At 43.0% G+C, this 27,945-nt stretch overlaps 2 protein-coding genes across 3 annotated transcripts; both read right to left on the bottom strand.

Moving 5' to 3' along the window:
* Positions 1-244: 244 nt before the first annotated feature.
* On the bottom strand, positions 245-21,597 carry LOC104919139 (cadherin-24). Of its 2 annotated transcripts, none has more exons than XM_019278227.2 (14): positions 21,486-21,597; positions 16,085-16,841; positions 11,879-12,173; positions 10,525-10,644; positions 10,055-10,222; positions 6,614-6,795; positions 5,667-5,923; positions 5,442-5,578; positions 5,150-5,271; positions 4,761-4,878; positions 4,351-4,659; positions 4,043-4,235; positions 3,540-3,939; positions 245-1,881 (listed from the first exon to the last, which is right to left on the bottom strand). In XM_019278227.2, exons 2-14 carry the CDS (start codon positions 16,667-16,669, stop codon positions 1,027-1,029), a joined length of 3,741 nt encoding a protein of 1,246 aa, XP_019133772.2. In that variant the 5' UTR covers positions 16,670-16,841; positions 21,486-21,597; the 3' UTR covers positions 245-1,026. The 2 variants fall into 2 exon arrangements, with proteins under 2 accessions (XP_019133772.2, XP_027146234.1); XM_027290433.1 differs by lacking the exon at positions 21,486-21,597 and adding an exon at positions 20,864-21,073.
* A 4,490-nt stretch (positions 21,598-26,087) lies between these two features.
* Positions 26,088-27,751, bottom strand: psmb11b (proteasome 20S subunit beta 11b). The gene has a single exon (XM_027290233.1). It carries the CDS (start codon positions 27,749-27,751, stop codon positions 26,636-26,638), a length of 1,116 nt encoding a protein of 371 aa, XP_027146034.1. The 3' UTR covers positions 26,088-26,635.
* Between the last annotated feature and the right edge of the window lie 194 nt (positions 27,752-27,945).

Here is a 27,945-nt window from a genome sequence, read left to right as displayed (position 1 = left end):
AATAAACCGACGATGAAAACAGCTATAAAAGCGAGTCACTGTGAAGTGACAGACTGCCTGAATGACATGACACAATTGTTATTTTGCTGCCGCCTCTGTCAGCTCATCACAAGAACAATGCCTGCGTGTACCGCGTCGCATAATGGTGTTTGCCTAATTTTGTCGGCGATAAATAAGCCTTTGGAGATTATTCTGGAGATGGGCAGACACAAACACAATGGTGAATTAAGAATAGAAGCCTGTGTGGGTTATACTGTGCGCTGTAGGAGGCCACACTTTAATAAAAACAGGCGCTTCACTTCCGCCGCCGCCGCCGCCCAAAAGAACCTCCATGTTTGAAGCAATAACCACTGAAAGCAGAAGTTTATCTACACGTGGACGTTATTTACTGCACTTTTCACAACATCTTTGACAGTGACAATCTAATCATCGCTAAGTGTGTGTGTGTGTGTGTGTGTGTGTGTGCAGATTGCATAGTGATGAGCAGGTAATGGTGACAGGTAACGACTCGTCGGAGAGTTTACAGGATAGAAATGTTCACACTTGGGGAGGCTCTGCGAGCACGTGGCAGTGTCGGCGTACGTTACTGTACGTGGGTGAGAATTTAGTGAGTGAGCGTGCCCCCCCTCCCTCCCCCTCTCTATTAAACTATTAATATTAAATATCACAATTTGGGTCAATATTTGATGAGGCCTATTTTCTAACAATGCAGCTTTCAGGGCTCTGAATCAATATTTCAAAATAAAAGCTTAATTTTTCATGAGTTTAGCTTTGAAAGCCCAGGTGCATTATTAATATCAGTTACACGAGCAGTGTGAAAAGTGACAGATTCCATATTCACTCATAAACACAGTGGAGGTGAAAACTATACGCTGTGCACTGATTGCACTGGATTCCTCCTGGCAGGAGGTTTGGAAACAAGACGATTTCTGTCGGAGGCGGTGTATTTTTCCACCCCTGCTGTGTCTGAAATCCATCACTGTCGCAGGGAAGTTCTCCACCTGCCAACTTTTCTTTCAGTGCAGTCTAGAAATCCCATCTCTGCTGCTCTTTTTCTTTGTCCTCCTTTTGTTCATGAGTGGCCTCTGCAGCCTCCCGCCCTCCTCCTCCTCCACCTCCTTCCTTCTCCTTCTCCCTCTCTCTGATGATCTCCACCAGCCTCTGAAACTTCTGGTTTAACTCCTCCATCCCTCCCACCACTCGCCCGTCGTCCTTCTCTCCGTCGCTCTCCAGCGAACTCAGCGACTCGGCCCTCGAATCGCGTCCCTCGAACTCGTAAGTCTGCAGCGAGTCGTAGGGCGGCTGCGACAGGTCAAAGGTGACCTGATCCAGACGGATGTTCAGGAGGTCTTCCACGCAGAGAGGCTGCGGGTTGGAGGCTTCTGCACTCGCAGGCTCCGCCCTGCACGGCCAGCCTCTGCTGTTACCGAACGCACCCCCAGGTAAGGACAGCGGCTGCGGGGTCAGATCCTTACTCTGGAGTCTGCATATGTTCAGCAGCTGCACTCCCGCTGGGTACGCCCCGCTGCTGCTGCTGCTGCTGCTAGTCCCGTTCATACAGGACGTGCCTCTGCTGTTTGGATTCAGCGAGCCCACGATGCTGTACGTGTCTCCTGTCCGGTAAACAGGAGGCTTTAGAGAGCTGATCTGACTTCCATTTGAGTAATTTTGCTCTGACACGGAGCGAATGGACGAATCAGTATCAATGTCATCTAACGTGCAGCTTGTGGCGCCGGTGCTGATCTGAGTCTGCGATGACCCCGGTCGCCCGTCTTGCTGGTTTGACGAGGAGCTGGTGTGACTTTGGCACGAAGACTCATTTGGCTCACAGTGGGTCGGATTCACAGCGTCGTCGACTGGTGTCGACTCTTTTGAGTTTATCTGTAAAAGAGAAGAAGACATGAGAAGATTCAGACACTGATAACCTCCAGATGACGGCACAGAAGCAGGAAAAAAAAAAGGCCGTAATGATTTAAATTTTTAATCAGCTGAAAAAGATCTGATCACTGCTGAATGCTTAATGTTGACATTTAATTACCGCTGAAGTGACTTTATTAGAATGACTCTGAAAACTGAATTTAAATGGTTTGAATGAGACTGACACAACTTAATGTGATTGGACACAAGTCAGATCAACTCTAACCAAGTGTCAACCTCCGCGTCTGTGAAGTGAAACAAAAACTGCAGTTCCTCGAACGACCACTTGAGGCTGGCTCCAGAACAAGTCAGTCTCCATCTTCACAGCAGAAATAAACATGTTTACAGCCTGGTACAAAAAACAGTTTATAGCTAATTTCTTCGTTCATGACAACTGTATTATATTAAGGCTTAAAGTTATGAAGAATTAACAGAGAGGCCACTTTAATTGACAGGTGTTACAGATGTCTTGTTTAGCTCCACCCATGACTCAGATTAGCCGACAGAGGCAGGACGACTGTCAGTGACAATCTTTTTCATATTCTTAGTCGACTTGATGTTTAATCTTCAATTCATTTTTGACACTTTAAGTCTAACTTAAAGGACCAGTGTGTACCATTTAGTGACATCTCATGGTAGTTGATGACTGCAACCCCCTCACCTTAACCCTTCCTAGCCTGAAGGTCAAACTACAGTGAAAGGCCATATCAGTGTCAGCCAGTGTTTAGTTAAAACATTGTGGACTCCATGGAAGAGGACCAGCACCATCTGTAGATATAAAGTCTCACTCCAAGGTAACAAAACATAACGTTATTATTATTTAGGTGACTAAACACTAATGAAAACATAGTTATGTGTATCATATTTAATTCCTGCCATACTCTGTAAACAGAGTCCTCTGAGACCTTTGAGACCGCACCACTTGAAATTATTATATAAAATTTTCAAACATAAAAAATTTCCTCATCTTTCCGTGAGTCACTGGTGTAGTTTTAGTCATCCAGCGCAGGATAAATGCCCTGTGTTATGAGCAGTGACATGGCAGACTGCTCTTGCATAATTAGTTTATCCAAAAAAAAAAAATGGGCCAGTGGCGTTATGTTATGAAATCAACATTAGCCACAGAAGAGGTGCATTTCCATAAATACTGGACCACTGTAACTGTGTAATTGGACAACTATTCCAAGACTCCACCATGCCTGGAAACTCTTCTGAATCGTGCACATCAGACGGCATTCACAAGTGGATATACCCGATTCTGACTGAAACATAAGTGGGTATACTCCAGTGAATACTCTGCACCACAGCTATGAGTAATGGGATCCTAAGAGAACTCTATTTTTCTTCCTCTTGAGCTCTTAAAAAAAGGTGATGTCACTTACTTCAGGACAACAATTGAATCAGACTGTGATGACAGGTGGTGGGCTGCTTCAGTGACGGTCAATCAAATCTGAATAAACCACACCCACGAGTTTCTGATGAATCACATTGTTGCATATTTAGTCACGAATATTTTAGGTTGCATTATTATTCACTTGATTATACAATTCAAATCGTTACGGCCTTTCTTTGCTTCCAGTATAATTGCTCCATATTTTCATGCGCTGGTATTTTCATCTGACCTTGGTCTGATCCTGATTCTGTTTTGTGTCAGCAGTGTTTGCTTGACTGCCTTCATTTCTGTCTGAGATTTTGCTCTTCGCCAGCATGTGTTCTGCTTCGTAACAACTGGGGCTTATCTCAGGAGAGCGCAGCAGAGGCTCAAAGGTGCTCTGGTTCTGGATGACAAGGGAATTGCCAATATGACCTCTGGTGAACCCATGGGTCAGCTGGGTTAGCTGCAGACCTGCCTCCAGTGGCCCGACCGGATAATCTCTGAGAACAGGCAGTGTGTGGATGCCATAACAGAGACGTCCGTAGAGCGGTGCAGAGCCAGGTCGCTGCTGAGGGTCGAGGCCGGGGCGTGGGTTACGACTCCAGCTGTACGTCCTGGCCCTTGGCGGATTCGGCTGGGTGTACCATCTGTGCCAAGAGATAAATGTCAGCCACACAAACATGCACACACTCCCATTGCAAGGATAAACTTTTTCTTTTTTTAAAAAAAAGATCTTTGGGAACAGCTCACATGTTCCTGTTGTTGTGCATGTGCTGTATTCTGTGCATGCTCTGCAGCGCTGTAATGTCGAAAGCCGCGGTGTCGGCCTCCCCTCCCCCCTCATCATCGTAGGATATGATGTTCTCCCTGACATCATCCTCCTCGAAGGGTGAGTGGGAGTCTCGCTTCTGATGCCGCAATGACAGCGAGAGTGCACACACCACTAAAGGACAAAGAAGAGACACATTACCACACACTCCTCCTCGGACGTTACAGAAGACACAGCTGCTCATCATCAACATATTTATAGTGCTTCGTAGAGAGATAATCAAACCTACCCAGCAGGGTGGTGACACAGGCCAGCATGGCCAGTAAGGTGACCAAACTGAATATGAGAGACGAGGAGGCAGACGGCACAGGGAGACAAACCATGTGTCTCTCCCATCTCTTGTCTCTCTGTCTCCCCCTATCCTCTGTCTGCATGCCGCCTCGCAGACATGGACAAATGGTCACAGTGACCGTGCCAGTGTTGGTCAGACCCGAGGCCCCGTCGCGCAGCACAACTGGCACGTAGAGGGTGAGTAAAGATGAGGAGAAGCCAGGAAGAGGCTCCAAGGCTGACTGGAGCACCAGGCTGGCTGTCACACCTGATAACATGGTAAAAAAACAACAACATATCAAACACGCTCACACTCAGTTTCTGGCTGCTGTCATGTTGGAAAAGGGAAAAACAGCCAATCGGTGTAACCTCCAGATTCCCGGATGGTGAGGTTCAGGGCAGAGCTGGACTCTGGAGAGATGCTGAAGTGGACCGAAGTGTCCTGACCTCCTTGGTCCCTGTCGATGGCTCGCAGAACCTGAACTACCTACGTAAAAACACAGATCAGACATGAGTTATAGTTATATAGTCACTCTTTGATGCAACATGTTTGACTTCTGCAGATTAAAAGTTATATTCCTGATGGTTTCAGTCATTTTTGTCCGCAGTATACTGTCTGCAGTTGAATTGCTTCACATTTTGTAATGACCTCTCTGTATACCAGGTCTCTTTTCTGGTGACAATTCATTTATAATGCATCCAGCGTTGCTGTTTTTAATTTTCTACATCAGCCTCGCAAAAACAAAACAAGAACGGACCTGACCGGGGGCACTGGAGTCACATACAGACGTTGTGTACTGCCTGTCCAACTCCGGCGCATTGTCATTCTGGTCTAGTGTCTCTATGGCAACCACAACCCTTGACACAAGATTTGGATTGTCTGAAAGAAAAAGGGAAACCAGCACTAATGGTGAAATTATCAGTGAGTTTCTATCATTTTTACTTCCCCTCACTTTGTATTCCCAACTCCACTTCGGTGCTTTCTGTGAAATATGACTCTGGTAAAGCTCTGCTGCTCATTGTGCCCAAGGGCAGCCGGGGCTGACATACCCCTCTGTGTGGCGATGACTGTGATATTATGCCACTGCTCCTCCTCACGGTCCAACTCCATCACTGTGCTGATAAAGCCCGTGTCAGAGGCAATGCGGAACAGAGCCTCGGGGTCTGACTGAGGATCGATGGAGTACCTGGGAGTATAGAACAGAGAGGAAAAAGATATCGAAGAGAGCTCGGAGTGAGAAATTAAATGAGAGAGAGCGTTGGTGTGATAACCACCTGATGTTGGTGCTTTGTCCTGTGTCCGGGTCCACGGCGTACACCCGGCCAACGGAGCAGACAGGGGGGCAGTTCTCAGACACGTCCAGATGGTACCGAGCCTGGGAGAATCGCGGCGGCTCATCAGCATTAAGGACCATGACCCGGACAGTTGCCTGGTCCTTAAAGGGGCCTTTCCTTAGGTACCGGGCGTCCACTATAGGGTTGGAAACTTCCACAGAGAAAGTGTAGGAATTGCGGCTCTCGTAGTCCAGCAGCTGATGGGTGAAGAATGAAGCCGCATCAGTATGTAGGTTATTCTTTATTGAAGGTCTCATATATGATTCATTGGCACTGTACTCTGTATATTTCACCCCACATATAGGACTTCATTATTCATCTTAAATCTCTCTGTATAACCCACATACAACACTCCATTTCTGGAGTTATTCCAGATTCGGTAGTTAATCATTCACCCTGCAACCTCCCGATTTAAAATTTCAATGAGCGATAATTGTCTTTGAATGCCAAACGCTGTTAAACCCTTGAAACTAAAAAGACAAATCCACACCGGCTGCCTTTAATATCGTATGCGTTTCAGTTTTTCACCGGCTGGTTATTAGATCACTGTTGCTCATTAATTGCTCAGGCAGAGCCGTGGGAGTCTGAACCTGTTTGAGTGGAGTAATGAAATGTTTGAATGACTAAATAAAATTAATTTGCAATTACAGGCCAAAGCAACTTTGAGAGGAGATAAATCTGGAGTAACTGGATGTGTTGACTCTCATCCATCCCAGCTTCTCCAGTTCTGGAGAGTTCTTCAGTCCAGTCGCCTCAGAATTAACTCGAGACTGTGAGAATCATCAGACAAAACCACCTGCGTGCAGCTTCATATCCTCGTCTATCATCTCGAGATTAAAGCTGCTTTATGCACAGGCGTGTGCATCTGTACCCGTCTTGTCGCTCACCTTGTTCAGCACGATGACGGCCTCCTGGTCTTTCCCGGTTAGATTGAATATTTCTGCCTCCTCGGCATCGAGGATCGTGAACTCCAGCTGTGCGTTTTCTCCAAGATCAGGATCGGTGGCGGTGAGACGGCCCACCTCCACACCTGGTGCTGCGAGCTCAGACACAGAGAATGACCACGCACCTGCGGAGGCGGAAAACAATGAATACAATGGTGGAAAAAAATAGCCTCCACAGCAGGACGGTGTCTGGCTCAATTATGTGTCAAAACACACTTTTATGCATGCGGCTATTATCGCTTTTTTTCACATATTTCACCAAAAGTTTAAAGGATTAGATCACATCTAAGCAGCAGACACACTGTCCATGCTGGCTGTAAAGAGACCTGGTGCAAATCCAACGGAAGAGATGATGAACGAAATCTACAGTTGGTGTAAAATCCATTTACGGTTCAGTTAAAGCTAAATAAAAACAATAAAAAGACACTTTATTTATACAGCACCTTTCAAAGCACAATTACAAAGTGCTTCACAATAAAACAAAGCAGAATAACAGACAATAACAATGAACTAAAAGCTTTGAGAGCAGAATAAAATCTGACATAAAACATAAAGCCCTTTTAAAAAGTCTTTTTGCAGGTCTGCGTATAAATCTGGACAGAGGAACGACCAAGAAAGTAGCATCGAGAAGGGACCACTGACAGTATAAAGAATGGACAGCATATCCGTGACGTCACCCACAGGTTTCTAATATAAATATCAACAAAGACGTGGATCATTGGTCGACCTGAGGTGTGCTGAATGAAGCCAGGTTGCTCAAACAACCCATCTGTAACGGCATCCAATTGTCAATCAAAGCGTCCATGCTCTTAATTACGCATAACTTTAAGCCTTAATATAATTTGAACAGGTGAGTTCTATAAAAATTCACGCTCAGTACAGTTCTGGTACATTGGCCTCACTTCACAGTCACAGAGGTTGCCTCTTAGAGGAGGCATAAGGCTCTAAATGATCTGCTAAATAACTCGGGGCGAGGCCTCTCGAGGCTTCATAAGTACTCAATAAAATCAACTCTATAAGCAACAGCCAGTGTAACGAGGCCGGAATCAGTGTGATGTGATACAGCAGAGTTTTGAATGAGCTGATGCCTGAAAGCAAAGAATTACAATAATCTATCCGACTGGTTATGAAGGCATGCATGACAATTTCCAGATTTTTAGCAGACAGACACGATCTGATCCTTGAAATGTTTCTGATGGTGAAAACAGGATGGAGTGGAGACCAAAAAGCTTTCTGCATAGTTACTGAATGGGAGAGAGGGCCGACATCATTATAAAATCAAGTTATAGAATATTTAGTGTGGACTCCCCTCTTTGTGTGGATGTACATTTTCTCCTCGTGGAGCTGCAGTGAGGAGACAGCAACACAAAGAGGGAACTCTTTAAAGTGAATAACTGAAGCCTCATATTCACTTTGGCTGAACTTTGAAATGCATTTCTATACAGAACACCGTCCTCCATCTTTTACATTGGCAATGTGTCGGGAAGAGATCTCCTTCAGGCCAGTAGGGAGAGGAGAAACATTTACAACGACCAGCAACCCTTTCTTCAGTGTACATAAAGGTATAGGCATGTTTTAACTGTCAGTATTTCACTTTACCACTGAATTGTATGCTACTAATGATTTTAACTCACGTACAAGCTCTTATTTGTAAATAATAATTATTTGTTGTATCTTGGCCACAAATGGTGAAATGAATCAACTGATAAAATATATCATGAAACTGAATACCTGTGGATATTGGAAGTGTTGGTCAGGCAAAACAAGCACAGTTACTTTGATGTCTCTTGATTATTCTGATGATAATAAAAGCAATCCTAAGTTGGAGAAAAGTCAAAGTTTCAGTGGACTCTTGGACAGAGTGTGGCGGCTCTGGCTGCTGCCATGTTAGCCTCCTGTCTAATCCAAAATTGGGCAAAGACGTGGATCATCGGTGGACCTGAGGCAGGCTGAATGAAGCCTGGTTGCTCAAACAAGACACCTGTAAAGGCACCCATCTGTCAATCAAAGCGGCCATGCTCTTAATCCTGCATAACTTTAAGCCTTAATATAATTTGAACAGGTGAGTTCTATAAAAATTCACCCTCAGTACAGTTGTCATGAACGGGGAAATTAGCTATACAGACTAAAATTGTTTTTTGTACCAGGCTGTAAACATGTTTATTTCTGCTGTGAAGTTGGACATTTGAACATGGGGACTTATGGAGACTGACTCAAGTGGTCGTTTGAGGAACTGTAGTTTTTAGTTTAGTCCAGTTCAGTTTTTCAGCACCTCAGCATTGTGCAAGCTCCCCCTGCATTTTTTAAGCGAGCTAACAGTTTAACTCTGTAATCTTCACGCTGAGTTAATCTGTTCTCACATTACTATTCAGCAGCCAGCGATCTGTGGCAGGTCACGTCTTTCTCACACGATGAACTCCACATCACTTGTGATGCTGCGGGGAAACGAGATGCAAATGTGTCGAAAACGCTTCCATTTTAATCAGAGCGGCGCCACCTTGCTGATTGTTAATCATTCAAATCCTCCACATTATGAAGATGATTTCGACACCACACCCCTCGCATATAAAGAGCATACTAAATTAGCCATTTGCTAATACTGTGGCATTATTGTCAAACAGAAAATAATGACCTGGAGTAGAGGTGGTGAGGGGGAGGGGGGAAGATATAGTTACATATCAATAAATAAATAACGCACCGGCGGCATTTGGAAATATTAAATTGCTTCTATAAAGCACAGTACTGCAGCGCAATATATCAACGGGAGGAAAGAGGCCTTTAAACATTAAGATGAATGGGAGTAAGCAGAGACAGTCAGGAAGAAGAAGTCAGGAAGAGAGAGAGGAGGGAAAAAAAGACGAACAGAGGAGAGGTAGGATATAAAGAAATGCAGTATATGTCTCAAAGTGTTAGACACATTCTGCAGTGATTTTACTGTCTATTGAAGCAGAAAGCGCCGAACTTTAAGATGAAATATTAATAGCATGGAACAGGGAAAAGCTTGAATAAGAAAGAGCGGACATGATCTTTCACTCTTCTACGTAAAGGCACAGTCCATTTGAGACTGAGGGAGTGTTTGTATGAATGTTAATGCCAGTCATCCTTGGCAAAGGTTGTGTTATTCCTGCTGATGTTAAAAACAATGATTAGGAAGAGTGCATCAAATACACGAGCGGCTGACAGGCCCGTCTGGAGCTTATAGCTTATCTTCCACCTGTTTAAGACAACTAGACCCAAAGGAGGCAGGAGATATCAGGCGGCTGTCACAAAATGCCATTACAAGATGTTTAATCATTTTAATCTTTACTCTCACACGCGCATATATATATTCTGCAGCTGCAGTGGTTCAAAGTAAGGCGATGGTGTGATAGCAGTGGCTCTTACTCCTTCTGAAGTGAGGGGGGTTGTCGTTGACATCAGTCAGCTTCACAGTGATGGTTGTAGTCCCTGATAATCCGCCCAGATGCCCTCCCATGTCTTTGGCCTGGAGAACGACCAGATATTCATCCCGAGTTTCTCGGTCCATGTTGGGAACCGCCGTCCGCAGGACGCCTGGTGGACAACGACGACAGATTTCACAGTGACACAATGTCTGGGGAAATTAGCATCAAAGCGATGGCATACGTTTTAGAATCAGGACATTGACAAACATTCGGCTCCAGGCCACTTCTGTCTCTGAATGGAGTTAAAACGTTCTCATCCACATTGGACATATGGCTGCACAGATACGACATATGATTTCTAACAGCACCGCTGGGATTTATGTATATAAAGTGTAATCATCAGCTGGAGATGCATTTTATGCTAAACAGCTTTGTAGGGATGTGCCAGTCCGTGTGAGGTTATGAACAGACCTGTCTGAGCATCCACAGAGAAATAGTCCTGGCCCTGAGTAATGGCATACACCAGCCGGGCGCTGTTTCCATATGTTGGATCATCAGCATCTCTGGCTGTGACTTGGATTATAGACGTGCCTGTGAAAGAGAAGGCGACATGTCAAATGGCCCTTTTACGGTGTAGTATTTAAAGCTGGCGGCTGGTTCATAAGCTTAAAGTGATATTCCACCTAAAATCTGCCTATTGAATACCAAGTACTTACATCTGTAGGATTAAAAGGGTAATGCACTTCTCTGCGGTCCAGCCGTGTGCCCAGTATCTTCAAAACATTCATCATTTGGACAAAATATGATTAAATACGCTGTTTTCATGTTGAACAATTGAAACTCTGGAGCTGTGCCAGAAGCATTGAGACACATTTAGCAGTGTTTGATTGTCTGAAAGATACAGAGACCGCTGAGAATACGCTTGGTGGATGGGGAGTCGATTATGCTGCAGGCTCAGACAGGTAATGATTATCTGATTAAATGATTGACAGAAGATTAATCTGCAACTATTTTGATAATTGATTCATGTTTTAAGTCATTTTCAAGCAAAGATGTGATGCTTAGCTTTGGATTTTCATCACTATGACGGATTATTTAATTTAAATCATTATTGGCAGCCATGAGTAGGTCGAGACGTTTTTATTGGATTTTTCTCAAATTATTTTAGCCTGGCTCCCTGTGTGGAGTCTGTCGGTCCATCACTCACCCATCTCAACAACTGTTGGATGAATTTCCATGAAATTGTGTACAGACAGTCATGACCCCGAGATCAAACTACCACTGAAATATCTCAACAACTGTTCAATGAGCTGCCATGAAATTCCTAATGACTTTGGGGATTCTCTAACTTTTCATCCAAGGGACCATCATCAGGTCAAAATGCCATTTAGTGAATTAGCTAATTAGAACATTAAAGTAAGTTGGTGAGAACCTGCATTTACTATAATTATTTATCTTATCATGAATAACCTTTTTATTTTAGTGTCTGAATTCTAAGAGTGAACATCAGTCCACCAAAGCATCCTCTGAAATGCAATGCTTCGCATCTTATAAATGTGAAAATGACCGTTGTGCCTGTCAGTGATGACGTGAATCGATGCGTCCGAAATCTCAATATCAAGTAAAGTATTGAGTTTTTATCATATATGGACTGGTGAACAAGTAAACAAGGTCTGTGTCTTGTTTTGATGTGAAACGTTGGTCAATAAATTCAAGCTAAACATAGCTGCTGCTCCCTGTGAAGGACAACACTACAAGCGTTTTACAGCCACTTTTCAAGACATTTCAGGTGGAGCACCACTTCGATAATGCTTTAGCAATCTACCTATATTGGCCATCTCCGGCACCATGGCAACATAGGGTTCATTGGGGAAGACAGGCGGGTTGTCATTGATGTCCTGCACTCTGATGATGAACTCAGAGGAGGGCTCCAGGGCTCGGCCTGTCTGACGGTCCGTGGCGGTTGCAATGAGTCGGTACTGGTCTTTCTCTTCGCGGTCGAGAGATTTTGTGACGTGTATGTTGCCTGTGTTGCTGTCGATAACAAACACAGAGCCAACTCCCTCTCCCTCCAACATATACTTAGTGCGGCCGTCTCCCTTGTCCATATCAGTGTGCAGCTGGAAAATAAAAACACAGAGTCAACGACTGCAACACTTTCAGGCAACATCACTTTCACACATGATCCTGATGCACATACCTGCCATTAACGCTCGTCTATTTGTCTGCAGGACTATGTAAACTGGGTGATTTATGGTAAGGGCAGGATGCGCTCAGTGAATTTGAAATGAACGGCACCAGGTGTGGAAGATACATATGGGACCGGGATGAGTACTGATGCATACAGCTAATTAACTCAGTGGACCAAACATGCCATTGGGGGTTGGTCGAGGGCAAAAGCACATGAACGTGGACAGTGGCCCCTTGCACATGTCCTACATGTATGTTCACAGATGCATTGTGCTAACACAGGCATCTACCATCTGTAAATCTTTCTGTCTCTTCTACCCATCTGCCCCTTCCTTCCGCTTCTTGTAAATCCATCTGCCCGCCTTCCCTGTACCTTTTTTCTCTCCGGTCCCTGCGTCTCTCTCTTTTCATCGAGTTACCTCAGTTACACAGGATGCCCATCTGTTCACGTTCCCCTCTCTCTCTCTTTACGGTGCGGCGTACTAGTTTGGTATTTAACAGCAGAGAGGATGTTACTGTGTGCGCTAGATAGGTAAAAGGCCAAAGACACGCAGAAATAGAAAGCTAAAGAGATTACTCAGCCTTCACCACACTGAGCTTTCTGACCAGGAACCTTCCCATCTCACTTCCCTTAAGGCGCATCTGCACATGTTCATAATCCACGAGGCTTACTCACAAACCTCTGCTGTGGACTTCACATACTCATGACATCTAAAGCTTTGATTTCAATTCAGCCTGCAACAATGACTGTTAACAACATTTTGTTTGTGCGACAGAGAAACAGAGAAATTTCAACTGCCTCCATAATTATAAGTTGTCACTTTGTGTGCCTAATGCTGACATCAAAGTGTCTATATAGTCCAGCATTATGCATGCTAACAACATGCGCTCGTGCAGTTGCAAATTCACACACAGCATGCAGGCGGAAACCAGGAGAAAATATAAGATTAGTGTAACATGTGTGTGTGTGTGTGTCTTGGGGGATAAAGTTGGGGATTAGAGAAAGTCATGATAGCATACCCTACAAATTGCTAGATAAGGGACTCAGGGTTTTTTTTTATTCATCCCTACACCCACATCCTTCTCCCTCCTTTCTTCCTTAAAGCTAGCTTCGATTTTGATCCCATACTTCACCACGAGAGACATCTTTGTCAGAGTCTGTGCCTATCTCGCTCCCCTGCACTTTGCACCACCCCTCCCCTCCACCGCCGCCGCCCTCCTTCATCCTCTCTCTCTCTCTTCCTATCTTTCTAGCCCTCCTCTCCTCACTGTCTAATTGCTGGCTCAGTCCTGCTGTGCTTCAGTCAGCATGGAAAAACACTCTCGCGGTGGGGAAGAAATTTATCCGCCTCGTACAAACAAAGCTGGGAGAAGAGGAAATTGTCTCTTCCAATTCCATTGTCACTTTCTCTCCTGCTCTGTAATCTGAATTTTACCCCTCCTCTCACTCATGCAGTAACATCCACCTCCGGGTTTATTTCTGCTTCACGCTGCTTTCTTTGGCAGCTGAAAATTCGTTCTCTTTTTTGCACGATTTGAGGCACCTGTGATTTGAACTGTTGATAGCGCACCTCAAACCTCGGGTTTCAAAAAGGATGATCTCTCTATTTTTGGCAAACAAACGGAGCTCCCACTGGGAGAAAACATGCTTCCAACCTCCGTTGCAATGCAGGGATGCTTTATTACATGAGTATCAACATCAAGACTGTGCTTGCAGAGGAACGAACAGTCTCGTGTGTCTACTGATTGCTTTAACACTCCTCTCTGACTGTATCAATAACAAGCAGAGAGGAAGATTAAACATTTATGAGGTGTATACTGCACTGGTAAGAATCCAATCTACACTGTCACTATAAAGTATACTGCTAGCGACAAAGTGGCTGGCACCTTTCCCTGTTAGCGTTACAGCTGATATAACCCTGTATATCCGAGTATACTGTAGCTGCCAGCAGCTGCATTAGTGTGGAGCGCCTGACTGTGAAATGCTACAAGTAAACCCCTGGGATCTAAATGGTTCAGGTGTTCAGTGGATTAAATCATTTCAGACACTTTTCGTGTTGCGACACCGACAGCAGTTGGAGAGTTGCTGGTGTGGCGACTGTAAAGTGTGTGACGCGACCCAAGTGGGGAGGACTGCTGCACAAAGATTGCAGTTTTATAGAGTTATATTTGTGCTTCATTCCTCACTCCCTCCTTCTGGGACGGGACATTTTGAGAGTTTTAAAAGTATTTGGGCTTCGATAAATGTTATTTAGGTTTGTGCCAATATTCGCACAATTTGCTCATTTGTTCTCGGTTAATGTCCCCGATCATCGGGCTTGGATTTTCACAGTATTTGTCTTGCTCTTAACATCTCTGCTCAGGTTCATATCGCATGCAAAGTCAATAAAAAGATGCAAATAGATGCATATTCCCCCCTTGAATTAACGCAAAGAGTCAACCTCAATGCACCTTTACAATGAGCCACAATCTCAGCCAATCAGAAAATTAGAGTGGGTAATTTCCTAAATGGCTGTTTTGTCTCAGATTGCATTGCTTGCCAGTCAGTCTCCGGGTAGAGAAGCACTGGAAGATTTATAAGCAGCCACACAACATCCACACATAATTAGTTTATAGTTTCGCTTACATAACTAGTTTTGTGGATTTTTCGTCTGTACTAAGGTTAAAGGGGTAGTTCAGGTATTTGGGAGTGGGATTGTTTTATTCATAGTCAGTAAAGGAGACTGAAGAAGCATCCTGGCACAGAAGCAAAGCTATGCACTGCTCACCTCAAAATATTCAATGGAGGCTCTATTAGGAATATTTTCAGCACTTTATCTCTTTGTCAGATTTTTTCTTTGGCACTGACAGCAGAACCTCTGTATCCCCTGTGTGTAAACTACACTACAGATCAGCTGTTTGGATCAGAGATACAGCAGCAAAGCCAAAAAAAAAAAACCCCAGGCATGCACGAGAGGCAACCTTTGTGTCTGTGAAGTGAAGCCAACACTGAAGTGCCAAAAACTGCAGTTCTTCAAACGTCCACTTGAGGCTGGCTACAGAACGAGTCAGTCTCCATAAGTCCCCATGTTAAAATGTCCAACTTCACAGCAGAAATAAACATGTTTACAGCCTGGTACAAAAAACAGTTTTGGTCTCTATAGCTAATTTCCCCGTCCATGACAACTGTACTGAGGGTTTGAATGACAGGTAGGTGCTGTTACAGATGGCTTGTTTGAGCAACCAGGCGTCATTCAGCCCGCCTCAGGTCCGCAGAAGCTGTGAAGTTGGATATTTTGACATGACATTGACTCATTCTGTAGCCAGCCTCAAGTGGACGTTTGTGACGTCCCACAGACCACCAATATAAAAAGGAACATCTGTAAAACTTCCTAAGTAGCTATAAAAGCTATTTTAATTAGCATGAAGTCATCCCATTTTAAAGTCTATTGGATGAGCAGGAAGGCGAGGGCGGGATCAGTAAGAGAAACACTAATATGTACGGGCAGAGGGACGCACAACGTGGAAGCAAACCCTGAATCCGAAAGCTCAGGAAGCAATTTTAATTCAAATGAGTGGGCGCCATCACTGAGTCCAGTATCTAGTTCTTATAATACATCAATGGAGTCGAGAGCAGAGAGCAAGACTGACACTGTGAGGGAGTGTCTGGGGATTTCTGAGTTTAACCAAGTTAAAGAGGTTATCATGGTGCACTTAGGGTATGAAGATAGAGGCTCACAAGTACATTTACTTCAAAAACATGGTAATATATGTATTAAATTGATTTTCGAGGCAAAAATATAACATCCATACAATTAGATTCAGGTTATTCGCATGCTGACTGGTCGTGACAACAGCTTACCCGTCCGATGAGCACAGGTTCTGGCCCTCTGTACTCCTCGATCACAAAGAACTGGTTCCACAGCCAGCTCCTCCGGCGACGAGAGCGAGAACGAGGCCCCGATAGGCCGTCTTCAGACTCCGTGACCCATTTAGAGCGGCCCCGTGTCCTCTCAGGCAAAGCGTCACCGACACCTGTCTTCAAATGGAGCTCAGGCTGGAGAGCGTACTCCTCCTCTGAACTCGGCACTAGACTGTGAGCATTAATTACACCTTCAACCTCTCCATTAGTCAAATTGCTTCTTTTCTCGTGGTTCAGACCCACTTCAGGGCTATGTTTAGGTATTAGAGGTCTGGCAGCAGATTCAGGATGTCTTTGTATGCCTGCTCGCCTTGCTATATCATCCTTAAAGTCCAAATCATTCAGTTTTCTGTGTTTCAGCATTCTTGGGTCATCTTTTGAATCCTGATGTGGGCTTTCGAATTCTTTTAAGCTCACAAAAAGGTTGTCCATGGACTCTGGGTGACGTAAAACTTTCTCTAAAAGGCCGACACTTCTTTCCCCTTTACAAAATAAAAGAAAAAGAAGCACAACACGTGCCGCCATCGTTAAGATTAACCGATCAGTTTGTCTCAGATGTTCAGATGTTTTCACGATAAACCATCTTGTGCAGTCTTATACTGTGCGTCTCCCTCCTGCTTCAGGTTTCTTCTCCCCAGAGTGAGTCTTCATTTCGCCTTCTTTTCTCACATTCAGTACACATGCTGCACACGATCACCTGAGAGAAGACATAATTAGTGTGAGCTTGAGTGCATTCATTAAAATGGGAAACAAGCACTTCATGATAGTGAAGTGAAAAAGGCAAAGAAAGGTTGACACCGTACTCATTATCTCATAAAGAGGTTTAATGTTTTGAGACTGTTTGAACAGCACGCTCTGTAAAAATAGCACACAAACCAAACATTACCTACCTAAAAAGGAAGAATTCCCTCTTCACAACATGATGATATTAATATTATTCTCATCGCTGTTGTGTGTGTATATCGATCACTCCGGCATCCTCAGATTTAGGTGTCGTCTAAAAATTTTCAATTAATCTGCAGCCCGAGGGGCCTGGAGGCGAGGTGGAGCTCAGGTACTTTACTGTTCCTTGTCACAGACAATTGCCTGGACATCAGGTGATTGATGTCATCCCTAAAGATTGGTCTCCCCATGCCTCGATGCCCAGTAGTCAAAGAACTTCCCCCTTTAGAGATTAATTAGACTCATAAATAATTCAATCAATGACTTGTCCTCATTTCCCAAAAGTTTAATGATGTGAATTTCGTTAGTATTTAAGTCAGATACCGACCATTGATCTTTGAAATTTAATGTACTGAAAGTGTCAGCAGCTTAACAAGACAGAAAGTGTGTAATTGCAGTTTTTTTCCATACGTGATGTCAATGTCAATTTTCCTGACATCTGTTTGTTACCTTTATGCGCGCATCGAGGCAAACATAATCTCTCTCTCGCTCTCTCTCTTTTACACTCACAGTCCAACAGTGCATGAGTCATAAGCACACAGGGATGTTGGCTTCAAACATTTTTTTTAAATAACATGAATCTCTTTTGATTTACAGTGAAAGATTTAAGCATCAAAATAAATTAAAAAAAAATATCCAAAGGGATTTCTGTGTACTAACATTTCTCGGGCTAACTAAAACAAATGACAGTGTGCACGGCCTCATCTGTGTGCTCACTGACTAAAGTGAAACATGCGCTTTGATTAATTTAGATGCAAATAAGCAGAGAGCGGGCCTACTGTATAGTAATGCACGGGCCTTTGATGGCACGGCACTGTATAATATGAACCATAACATTTCCTGATACGTCCTAAATTGATACGCTTCATGTGAAAGGAAAGGACACGTGAAAATGAAACGTTCTTTTTCACTCCACATACTGACCTACTTTCTTAAAAAGTAGGCTTCAGAACAGACTCAATTTGAGCATCTGATCACAGTTAAAAGTAATTAATAATCTACTCTTTCTTAATAAGAAATTCACCCTTGAATTTTTAATTCCAACATGCCGCGTGTAATGCTTCATGTTCATGCATTTGCATCTGTTTGCCGTCATATTAAATCAAGCTTCGTCCAAAAACACTTTTGTCTTCCTCACATATTGTGTATTGGCACAGGGGCTGAGCTCACGGCTTACATTTCTGCCTGCTAGCCTGGCTCACGAAACCACGTTGCCAGCAGCGCGTGTCATTCACTGTTGTTTGAAGTCTTTAGAGTATGAGCGCGTATGAGATATGTGTGAACTGTAAGGCAGGGATAGAGGATGAAAGCGTGAGGGCGATTTGCTGTTTGCCGGCTCAGAATGGAATGATGAGTGGTGACATAGCTCTAAATTGCAAATCGCTGTTTCAGTCTCACTTCACTCTGCAACGAGTCGCTTCACTGCAACGAGGCTATTTCATTTTTATTAAAAATAGCCTGTGCATGTCAGGCCTTTTACATAGGGAAAAATGGGAGATGGAGGCAAAGAGGGAATGGTGGGGTGTGATGGTGGTAGAAGTACATCAGGGTGAAGGCAGCCTGGCTGCTTTAAATGACCAAGACATGGACAGATTCTGCTCCATTTAAACATCGCTGGCTTTCTCTCCTTCTGCCATTTGTCTTAATGCTCACAGACCTCTCATCCATCTCTGCTGATTCGCTCCCGCTCGGGGGGGCAAACGCATGAAAATCTCTCAAGTCTTTCCAAATCAGACCGGTGAGGAGAGGCCCGCTGTACTCAGCACATCAGTCACCTCGCTGCATGTGTCAAGACTTGACACTGAGACAGCTTAACCTTAAGTTATACAATATATTAACAAGTGCGCAGAGCAAGTGTTTAGCCCTGATCCTTATTTGTCATATTAAAGCAACATTATGTCACTTTTTCTACCATAGAATAACAGACTTTAAATCACTGTGATGCTACACAGACTGTCTCAGACTGTCACTCCCTGCTTCTGCACTATGTGACTTTGTGCTCCGGGTATGATCACACGAGAAGTACATAACACGCTACAGCACCAAGTCACACACCACCAACTATTTCACTGAAACTGGATCATATTTCACGGAGAAAATGTTTTCCAGTTTCCCTCCAATGTCCCCCGGCTGCTCCGCCTCAACTCTCTCTCAAACTGCTGCCAACTGTAGCTGCTGATAGCTAATGTTAGCTCAGTTTGTTAGCCGGGCTACTGAGACTGTGTGTTGGGGGTATGTTAGTGTTTGTACCATAGGCATTTTGGACTACTGGGAAGAGGAGCTAACAAAGGAGCTGCTGTTAGCTAACTCAGTTTGTTAGCCGCTGTTAGCTAATGTTAGCTCAGTTTGTTAGCCGGGCTACTGAGAGTGTAAGCTCAGAGCGTTGGGGGTATGTTAGTGTTTGTACAATAGCCGTTTTGGACTACTGGGAAGAGGAGCTAACAAAGGAGCTGCTGTTAGCTAATGTTAACTCAGTTTGTTAGCCGCTGTTAGTTAATGTTAGCTCAGTTTTTTAGCCGCTGTTAGCTAATGTTAGCTCAGTTTGTTAGCCGCTGTTAGCTAATGTTAGCTCAGTTTGTTAGTCGCTGTTAGGTAATGTTAGCTCAGTTTGTTAGCCGGGCTAATGAGACTGTAAGCTCGGAGTGTTGGGGTGTTTGTACCATAGGTGTTTTGGACTACTGTGAAGAGGAGCTGTTAGCTAATGTTAGCTCAGTTTGTTAGCCGCTGTTAGCTGATGTTAGCTCAGTTTGTTAGCCGGGCTAATGAGACTGCAAGCTCAGAGCATTGGGGTGTTTGTACCATAGGCATTTTGGACTACTAAGAAGAGGAGCTAACAGAGGAGCTGTTGTTAGCTAAAGTTAGCTCAGTTTGTTAGCCGCTGTTAGCTAATGTTAGCTCAGTTTGTTAGCCGGGCTACTGAGACTGTAAGCTCAGAGCGTTGGGGGTTTGTTAGTGTTTGTACCACAGGCGTTTTGGACTACTGGGAAAAGGAACTGTTAGCTAATGTTAGCTCAGTTTGTTAGCCGCAGGTGTTTTGGTTCACCCAAGGAAGAGGAGGTTTGAAAGAGGTTGGTGAATAATGACAGGGAACTGTCGTGGCAGAACAGGAGCTCGGCAAACGGGCAAGCAGCCTCTATGGACATAATGACAGAGGAGAAAAGACAGAAGAGGACGTTGACGGAGAAAGCTAAGAACAGAAAAGGAAAGTGTCCGAGCAAGAAGCCGTTGGACAAGAGTAGAGTAGGCGAGAGCTTGGTGCTGGACTAGTAAGTAATATTAGCAGGCTGCTATGTCTTGTGTTGTCACACTTACTTTCTAGTTTCAACGGTATATTCACCGTATTTTGAACCTAAACATGTTTATTTCTGCTGTGAAGTTGGACATTTTAACATGGGGACTTACAGAGACTGACTCCTCCTGTAGCCAGCTTCAAGTGGCCATTCGAGGAACTGCAGTTTTTGGCACTTCCACATAAACTTGACAAATAATGTAATCATAACAAACAGAGTGGTATTTTCATTCTTAAACTGAGGGGCGCTAAATCACAAAAAAAAAAACTGATTTCTACTCGGTGTTGCTTTAAGTCACACAACAAGTGTGCTCACAAAGTGTCCTTATTTGTCATATTAAAGGGGGTCTATCTATATCTCTTCATGTGGGAGGTGATAATTTATTTGACACGTCACATTACGGTGCAGACACACATTTCTCAAAGCACATTAAGACTCACACACACACACACACACACACACACACACACACATCTGGACGGCTTACCCAGTAGAAAAACACTAAAAAACCGCCTGGAGCTCCTGACCTTGTCTTGTTAAGAGGAAGCCAGAAAAAAAATGACCTACTTGGCGCTTGTTAATGTGATTTACACACATGGGATAACTATTATAACGAATGTAACGTCCCCCAAAATACAACTGACGGCTACTGAACCAACGGCCGGCGATCGAACCCGAATATATTTAAGCTAACGGAAAGTGCACGCGGCAGGTGAGTATGGCGCGCAAACGACCCAGCGCACGCGCACACACACACACACATATATAAACCTAGCTCGAGATTTTAAAGGGCAGCATCTCTCCGTGCCATCTGCCCGACTTCAGTCACTCCAAACGGGGAGCTTCACCCGAACCGCTCTCTCTCTCTCTCTCACTCAGCCGTGGATAATTTCACCCTTAAACAAACATCTGCTCACGGCATCACAACAACAACAAAAAAAAAACGAAACATATTTCGCCTTTCAGCTCCAAACAGTTGGAAACCGCCGCACCGATAAAGTAAGACAGAGCCCGAGGAGTGGAAACTCTCCGTAAACTAGTAATTTGTGCTGATATATAGTATACGAAAGAAAAAAAAGTCGTTTTTAGTAGAGTAGAATAAAGCTTACCGTGTGTTTGCTTCTCTGGTTTAGCGGAGCTGAAATGATCCAACATGGGAAAGGATGCCGAGGTTCATCTGAGCTCATCGTGAAGGTCTGTCCACTTAGCCCAGTCTCTCTCTCTCTCCCTCACCGGGTCTATCCCTCCCTCCTTCCCTCCCTCTCTCTCTCTCTCTCTCTCTCCTCTCCCTCTCTGTTAACTCTCTTAGTAACCCTGTTCACCCTATAGAAACCCCTTAAAGCTCACCATCTTCAACCATACAGTGACTTAATTATTAATGATAATTACCTTCCTAATCATAGCTTTAGTTTCTATTTAGCACATTTCAACAGCGTCTTAGTCTCTTTCCTTTAAAGCAGCGTGTTTCTGTAATCTCCTTAAATATGGCCAGTCTGCATAATCATCCTCACTAACTCAACATGTCCCCAGTTATTTCACCACCCAGAAAATTGCTACTCAAGGATGCATTCAAAGATGAAATTTCACCATTAGTGTTTCTCCCACTCACTCACTAAAAACATATAGTGATTATATGAATACATTAACATTTATGTAGTATTTTCTCCTGGCTTGGTCATGATGTGTTTTTCTTTAACATACATTACTGTAATTCAGTGCAGCGTCAAGACATATCTTTTTAGTCTGGCTTTTTATTTAACGTGCCTTGTCATTTAGTCATACTATAATATTTCTTATCTCCAGTGATTTTACTTAACTTCTAATATTATACTGTTTTTATTGTTACAGTTTTTAGGTCTGGTTGAATTGGTTCTTGGTTTCTATGCACTGGTTCTTAAACTTTTTTCTTCTTTTTTTAGTATTGGCTTTTATTTTTCATAACATTTATTTCTTTTATGTCCAAATGTTCATTATGTATTATATATTTTTGCAAAATCATGTCTGTTTCTGTCTTTACTTTTTGCTCTATGATGCACTTTGACTTGGGTGTTCAACCCATTCCCTGCTCGTCAAATACCAACACTTTTTGTTTGCATGAAAGGTGCTATATAAATAAATAAAGTTTAAGTATATTTTTTAATCTTTATTAAACCTTTTCTCGTTTTAAGAAACAAAACAGGCAGTATTAAAGAGAAAGACTGCGTTGCACAATAAAGAGACAGCAGGGAAACACATCCCCAATCAGTTCCAGTATCAAAGTTTTGTACTATAACCATTACAGATGCACAATTAAACACAAAGTACACAGACAAACAAATTAAACAGTAACAAAAAAGGGGGGAGGTGGAAACAGGCTATTAAATTATAAAGTAAAATTTAAATCCATTGTAGCCTGCAGCAACTCAGTTATGTATTCATACAATGTGTCGGATCATGACTGTTGTCTGCCAAACCCTTCAACACAATGGCTGCCAGTCTAGGACAAATATATTTCAAGAACTTATAGAACATATGGCTCATAGACTTGGATCTATATGTCAAATATTCCACAGGTATCATATCAAAACAACAATTTGTAGTTGTGCATCCAGTCCAAACCGAAACTGCCCAGGATCTTTGTTCAATACATTGTTAAAATTCAGCAATAATCTAGCTGTTATGTTCTCCCAGTACTCATTTAAATGTTTAAAAGTCCACACACCATGAATAAAACTACCAACCTCAGTGTGACACTTCATACATAATTCAGACTTATTGCGATCAATTTTATGTCTGAGCCACAGAGTGATCTGCAGACGGAGTAATAGTCTAAATTCATCTCGTTCATCTAAAGTTTAAGTTTAACTTTAAGTCTTTACCTTTGATTTAAATTCTTTTATATAAATCTAAATATATCTAAAAACTTCAAAGATGAATGTTCAAAACAACATGGTTTCATACTTTGTCTATATTTCTATGACCTTTGGATGACTAAGATCTAAATATTAAGCCCAGTTTATGTTTGGAATTTGGAATGTTTGGAAAATTGCATTTACCTGAAAAATATTACCTAATGGGATATTTTCCCATTTTGACATGTTTTATTTCATACCTCCTGTAATAGAACATGTTCGTTTCTCACCCAAATGTTTTGGATATTTTTAATTTGAATTTAAAAAAAAAGGAGAGAATTTGATCATTTGATGAAAACAGTACTTTCAGCACAGCGTCAGTATCACATGCTTTGAGCATCTCACTACTGATATCATTCATCTACAAAGCGCAGTCTTTCTTCGGCACATCGATGTTTCTTGATCATTCTTGAGTTCTGTCTCCTGACTGAGAAACAAGAGAGCCTTTAGAACAAGTGGTGGTGAGACAAGTGTTTCACTGATATGACTAGAAAGCAAACTTGCAACCCTGGGGTCACTACTCAGATCTCTTGTATCCAGCTGGGTACGATCCAATATGGGAGGTTCATTAATGCCAAAAGCACTGCGCAAGCACAAAACAAAGCTCTAATTAATCTGCTTGTTGGGATGTGGGAGCACACAGGGACAAATTTACAAGTACAAAACATGTTCTGAGTTGTAACTGTGAGAAGGAACTGTCAGACGTTTTTTAGCAGATTTCTGACTGTTAGTGTGATATGCTTTAAACAGATGTACTGATGTAACTTCACGGCCTGTGAAATTTCACTTCTCGGTCAACTACAGTGAAGTTTGTGTGCAAGGAGTGAATAAAAACTGCCAAAGCTGAATAAAAAAGCTTTGAGGAGGGCAAGCCCGAACACCCCCACAGAGTCACAGCTCTTCTTGCGAGCTCCAAAACGTTGATTACAGTCACGATTCTGTCCTTGCTCACTCACAGCGAGACTTCTTTACTTACAAGTCCCTGCCAGCTTTCTAATCTGGACCACCAAATTGGTTCCACTCATATATTTTTTTCATTCGCTCAGTGCTCAATAATTCTCTCATTAATGAATTTCCGTAGTTGGGAATTATGGATGAGGTTGGGGAAGAAGGGAGGCTTCCCCCTCTTACTGTTACGGCTGCAGTCAATCGTGCAGTTATAACTGTGGGTAACACATACAGTACCAGTCAAAAGTTTGGACACACCTTCTCAGTCAGTAGTTTTTCTTTGTTTTTATTGTTTTCTACACTGTAGATTAACACTGAAGACATCAAAACTATGAAGGAACACATATGGAATTATTATGCAAAACTAAAATATGTTATCCACCTTTTTCTTTGATGACAGCTTTGCACACTCTTCATTCTCTTGTGCCTTGAAGTTAATTAATGGAATTTTTAATGTGTTTGAGATCATCAGTTGTTCAGAGGTAGTGTTGGCATACTGTAAAAAGCTCTATTCAACTACTATAATAATCAATATTATGGCAAGAACTACAAAACTAAGTAAAGAGAAACGACAATCTATCATTATTTTAAGACATGAAGGTCAGTCAGTCCAGAAAATATAAATAACTTTGAATGTATCATCACGTGCAGTCACAAAAACCATCAAATGATTTAAAGAAACTGGCTCTGCCCCAGGAAAGGAAGACCAAGAGTTACCTCTGCTGCAGAGGAGAAGTCAATTACAGTTAACAGAAATCAGAAATCAAAAGCTAACATCACCTCAGACTAGAGCCCAAATAATTGCTTCACAGAGTTCAAGTAGCGGACACATCTCCACATCAGCTGTTCAGAGGAGACTGTGTGAATCAGACCTTCATGGTCGAATTGCTGCAAAGAAACCACGACTGATTAAGACCAACAAGAGGAAAAAGAAGAAGAAGAGAACGGCTTGGACCAAGACACACAATAATGGACAGATCAGAGGAAATCTGGACCCAAAAGATCAGAGGAAATCTGGACCCAAAAGAGATTTTTGGGTCCAGATTTCCTCTGCCGTGTTTACTACCTTCTCTGCCTTGTGAAGTCTAATTTGAGGTCTCATTAATTGTTGATTTCTGAGGCTGGAAACTAATAAACCGATTAACTCTTCCTTTCCTGTGGCAAAGCCAGTTTCATCATTTGATGGTTTTTGTGACTGCACATGATGATACATGGACAGTTGATTATCTTTACTTAGCGGAGCGGTTCTTGCTGTGACACAAATTACTATAGTAGATGAATAGAGCTTTTTACTGCATGCCAACACTACGTCTGAAGGACTGATGGTCTCAAACACATTAAAAATTCCATTAATTAACTTCAAGGCACGTCTGTTGATTGAAAAGCTTTCCAGGTGACGACCTGATGAAGCTTATTGAGAGAATGAAGACTGTGCAAAGCTGTCATCAAAGAAAAGGTGGTTACCTTGAATAATCTCAAATATGTGTTCCTTCATAGTTTTGATGTCTTAGGCATTAATGTACAATGTAGAAAAAAATAAAAGGTGGCATACCGTGACGGGTAATATAGATATATACAGGCGGCTGCACACTTATGCAACCCATTAAAATAAGAGCATCATGTACATCCACAATCTTAAGCACCATTCAAACATTATGACATGTTGTAGCACGGTCCATATGCTACAAAGTTTCCTCCCATATGGTTAATCACCTCATCTGTGAAAACCTTCAACAAACATACCCTGCCTTCACTGAAGTTTGAAAGAGCCAGTGAGGATGAACAGCTCAATACCTTTTTGCCTTAATAATCTTTGCGGCCATTGTCATTGAATAATTACCAGTGTGCTTAATTTACTACCAGACTGCTCAAACTAAATGAACAGACCAGTTCAGCAAAATCTCATTTATTCATTAATTTATTGTGTCCACGAAACTTCAGACGAATTCTGACAGCAGCCACAAATCAGTTTTAAACTCCTGACTGTTTATTGCTATCACTAAATTAGCTCCCTTATACAAGGCAATGCATTATGACCTTCAGACTCTCAGACATTTGGATTTTTGGGTCTTTTGCAGTCTTTGCTTCCATCTCTGTTTATGCAGTTCAAGCACATTCAGTACTAGGTTGTAATTATCTCTCATACTTGAAATGATTCATAATGTTTTAACATCTAAATCAAAATGCCAGCCAGCAGTGTGCTGTGAATCCATTTTATCATCAGCACAAACAAAACATCAGCTGTTTATTAGAGGGAGCGATATGCATGCCCAAGTCATTTGAGAAATAGCCTGGAGGATGCAACTGCCTGTCCTGTTCATTAATTTAGTATCTGCTGCAAAGATGCCATCACATCTCTCCAAAATACTCCACAATGATTGCTTTTCTTTTCTCATGCCATTTCTGTTTGTTTCATGTCTTTACTGAGGCGGAGTCACATCCTGTCTCTCCCTTCTTCTTTCTTGTCTTTCTTTTTCTCTGTAATACTCCTCTTTCAAATCCTCTCTTTTCCTGCGAGTCCATCCTTTTGAGGAGATGTGATAGACGTCCACACAGTTTCCTGAGTATGCATCCCTATGTGTGGCTCTGTAGACAGCCTCTCTGGCTATTGATGTGGCCTCGTCCACTGTCAGTCCCCATTGAACTCCTTGGTCCAAAATTGAATAGGCATATGGTGAACCTGAACCCACAGAGAAGAGCTTTCCCTGCAGGCGAGTGCCGTCACTGCACACGTAACACAGACTGGGTCCAGAGAAACTTGATCTCTTTCTGGAAAAGCACTCTTTGATTGTTGGAGAAGAGCTTTGAGTCTTTGCCAGAGAGGCTGTTTCAAGACTGGTATCTACAGAAGTTCCACAACCAGTCATCTTAATCTTTGCGCCTCCATCTACCTCTCCTCCATCCCACCCACACAACGTGGCAGCCACACACAACTCCGTTCCCTTAAACGGGTGAAGCATGTGGGAAAGAAGTTTGGCAGCTCCGCCCGTGGATATCCGTCGGCCATGGCGGAGTTGGTAGAGCCGCAGTTCTCGAGCCAGAATCCGTTTCCAAAGGGCACAGTCGGCTGAAGTACCTGAAGTAGTACCCACCAGGTGACTGTGAATGGGCAGAATCTTCTGGGACGCCGGGCATGCCACGAGTCCAGAGCAACTGGATCGGGTGTCTGCTGCAGCCAACACGCCGCCCTGAAACATGAAAGCCAGGGTGGTGGTGCCATGAGACATGGGAAAAGGCAGTGGGACAGACTCTGATGAACTCAAGGGGAAGCTTGTGGGCAAGGATGGTAAGAAGGAGTCTTCAGATGAAACAGCGCTGGAGCTCTCGATGGTGCTGATCTGCCCAAAATTTATCGGATTTTCAGCCAGGTACTCCGCAACTGGTATATAAAAATTAAACAGACTTGTGCTATTGCTAAAAGGCAAACCAGTCACATAGTCACAACCTGTCTTTTTTCCAAAAAGCTCTGAAGAACATTTGGTGGTTACACTGTCCAGAAAGAAGTCCTGGAAATTGCATAGGTCCTGTAAAGCCATTGATGACTGTTTTCCCCACTCTAATCAAGTCTAGCTAAACATATTCATTTTGAGTGTCTGGCAAAGGTTTGAATGCCGTCAAGACTTTATATAGACAAGACTTTGTTCATCTACTGTAGGTGTGGCCACCTAAAAATAATCCCATCAGCAACAGTTATGCCTTGCTCACTTGACTTTGAAGCATGAACTGTCAG

The sequence above is a fragment of the Larimichthys crocea genome, chromosome XVII (genome assembly GCF_000972845.2).
Source record: "Larimichthys crocea isolate SSNF chromosome XVII, L_crocea_2.0, whole genome shotgun sequence".
NCBI lineage: Eukaryota > Metazoa > Chordata > Actinopteri > Sciaenidae > Larimichthys > Larimichthys crocea.
This window is presented reverse-complemented; position numbering and strand designations above follow the sequence as displayed.